This window comes from Otolemur garnettii, unplaced genomic scaffold, assembly GCF_000181295.1.
Source record: "Otolemur garnettii isolate 467f Iridium unplaced genomic scaffold, OtoGar3 scaffold00008, whole genome shotgun sequence".
NCBI lineage: Eukaryota > Metazoa > Chordata > Mammalia > Primates > Galagidae > Otolemur > Otolemur garnettii.
The window spans coordinates 12,141,956-12,144,841 of record NW_003852403.1 but is presented as its reverse complement, the minus strand read 5'-3'; the positions used below and the strand labels follow the sequence as shown (position 1 = coordinate 12,144,841).

The 2,886-nt window shown below is 37.6% G+C and overlaps 1 protein-coding gene across 2 annotated transcripts in view; it reads right to left on the bottom strand.

Moving 5' to 3' along the window:
• ANXA7 (annexin A7) overlaps window positions 1-2,886 on the bottom strand; it is a 30,420-nt gene that overhangs the window by 1,691 nt on the left and 25,843 nt on the right. For both annotated transcript variants that reach the window (XM_003783559.2, XM_023509539.1), the window contains exon 12: window positions 1,048-1,160. In XM_003783559.2, the coding sequence (XP_003783607.1) occupies window positions 1,048-1,160 (113 nt within the window). The remainder of the gene's footprint in view (window positions 1-1,047; window positions 1,161-2,886) is intronic.

The window sequence follows — 2,886 nt, the reverse complement described above, 5'->3', positions numbered from 1 at the left end:
TATACACAAAAGGACTATTCCTCAGCCTCAAAGAGGGAGGGAATTCCATGCCACAAAATGGATAAACCTTAATGATATGATGCTATGTGAAAGAAACCAGTCACAAAAAGATAAACAGGGTGGCGCCTATGGCTCAAGGAGTAGGGCGCTGGCCCCATATACCAGAGGTGGCGGGTTCAAACCTGGCCCTGGCCAGAAAAAACTGCAAAAAAAAAGGAAAAACACTGTATGAATCCACTCATATGCAGTAAATAGAGTCGTCAAACACAGGGACAAAAAGTTGCATGGTAGTTGCCAGGGGTTCGGAGAGAGGAAACGGAATTATTGTTTATTAGGAGAGTCTGTTTCCTAAGATAAAGAGTTCTGGAGATGGATGAGGGTGACAGTTGCACAACAATGTACTAAATGCAACTTAAAAATGGTTAAAACAGTAGATTTTATGTTATATACATTATCACAACTTAAAAAAAAATCCTGCTTAGAAAACTTAAGCCTAAGAATAAATATACAAAGTTTTTTCAAAACATGTTTTGGTTATTTTCTTAAAAAAATTATCTACTTTCTTTAGTGAAATCTAGTAACATATGTTCTTTAAATTTAAAAACAGTTCAATAAATATATAAATTTAAGGTAAAAAATCTGAGGTTATATTTAGGTGAAGAGAAAATGAATCTTTAAAAAATTATTACTGATAAAGGATGCTAAATTTTGAGAACTTGATATCCAAAAAGATTAATCTGCATAAGTCTTTTATACAATTTTTAATATAAGCAAAGTGAAAATCAAAATATATGTGTTCCAACGTCCCATAAGCTGGTAATCTCCATAGACCTTCTCAAGGAGGTAAACCCTTTGGTTTTTGTCTTCACTGAGGCACAGCAGCCTGTTTCACTAATGAATACTGTGTATTCATTACTTTCTCAACATTCAATACTTTCTCAACATCATTCCTAAAGGACTAAGAACCAAGTGAGAAACTTTTAAGAAATCAACATTCAACATTAAGTAAGGCCAAACAAAAAGAAAAAAAAAAAAAACTTGTCTCACCTCACTTCGAGTGACCACAATCCTGATCAGGGTGGAGTCATCTGTGCCAGCACCTTTCATGGAATAGTACAGCCTCTCAGCAAAGAAAGCAGGGCGGTTCAGGGCACACTGCACTGCAAATTAGAGATGCTTCAGGCATGGAATCATGACTTGAGAAACAAGTCTACCCTCTCCAACTTCATTTATCACTTCCAGCCTGCCTTTGAGTTTCTTTTTTATTTTTTAAGAGAGTCTCACTCTTGCTCATGCTGGAGAGCAGTGAAACTATCATAGCTCACGCCAACCTTGTATTTTGAGGCTCAAAGAATCCTCTTGCCTCAGCCTCCAGAGTAGGTGGGACTACAGGAACCTACCACCTTGCCCAGCTAATTTTCTTATATTTTGTAGAGACAAAATATAAACTTTAACTCCTGGCCTCAAGGGAGTCTCCTGCTTAACCTCCTAAAGTGCTGGGATTACAGGTATGAGCCACTGTGCTAGCTTACCTTTGATTATTTTCTATGTAATCATCTCAGAAACCTGAGGTGGGTTGGAGATGTTCTTCCCCTTGATTTTTCTCAGCATCCAGCTTTCTAACTGCATCAGACAAGTAACCTTCCATTCCAGAAGATTCCCTCTAGCCAATAAATTCTATTTTCTTTCCATAGTTGCAGTGACTTAGATTCTTTATATGTTTTCCCTTTAAAGGGAAAATCTATAGCATCTATGCCCTAGTAATACCTTACCAAAAAAAATAATGAAAAAATATGAATTCTAGAAAATAAGAATATCATTTGGCTGAAAGATATGAGATATACTCTAATTTAAAAGAGAAAACACAGATTTGAGCAAATTTTTTTTTTTGAGATAGTTTCATTTTATCACCCTTGGTAGAGTGCTGTGATTTTGTAGCTCACAGCAACCTCAAACTCTAAAGAGATCCTCTTGCCTCAGCCTCCCAGGTAGCTGGGACTATAGGCGCACATCACAGTGCCTGGCTATTTTTTGAGAGACAGGGTCTTGCTTTTGCTTAGGCTGGTCTCAAACCCCTGAGCTCAAGCAATCCACCTGCGTTGGCCTCCCAAAGTACTGCAATTATAGGTGTGAGCCACCATCTCCAGCTTTAGCAAATATTTCAAAAAGATGCTCAGAAATCTGACAGACTTTCTCTTTGGAAAATTCACTTAGCAAAATCTCCCCCTGCAGATGACATAGGGTATCCCAAAAGTCATCCCTAGAAATTTACAAAGATATGGCCAATACACAGACAATATTTTGTAAAATTTCATAATGAATATTTTATAAATAAAGGTACTTTTAGCTACAACTTCCATTTTCCGTATTTATGATGACTTTAGGGACAACTTTTTGGGACATTCTGTAGAGATGTACTAACTGTATGGTTTTTACTTTTGCTACAATTACTAGAGTACTATTTGTAAGGCATCCCATTGCCAATATCATTATGTTATTAATACCGTGTTTCCCTGAAAATAAGATACTATCTTATATTTATTTTTTCTCAAGAAGACACACTAGGGCTTATTTTCAGGGGATGTCTTATTTTTATTAAGTATAATACAACAATCTACATTTATTCAAATACAGTTAAGTCATCTTCTTCTGGAACCTGACGGGGGAGCCAACCTTATTGGTGGGGCTGGCACTAGTCATGTGTGAACTCCTTTCCAATAGGCACAATAGGATGTCTGTGACCACGGTTACCACACGTGCACCTGTGCAAGTGCGAAGGGCTCAGAGAAAGGAGCTGTGGCAGATAAAAGGTATTCCAGTCTTCCTTACCACTCCGCGTGGAAATGCATGGCGTGGCTATGCAGATATGCTGCATAGCCACACCCA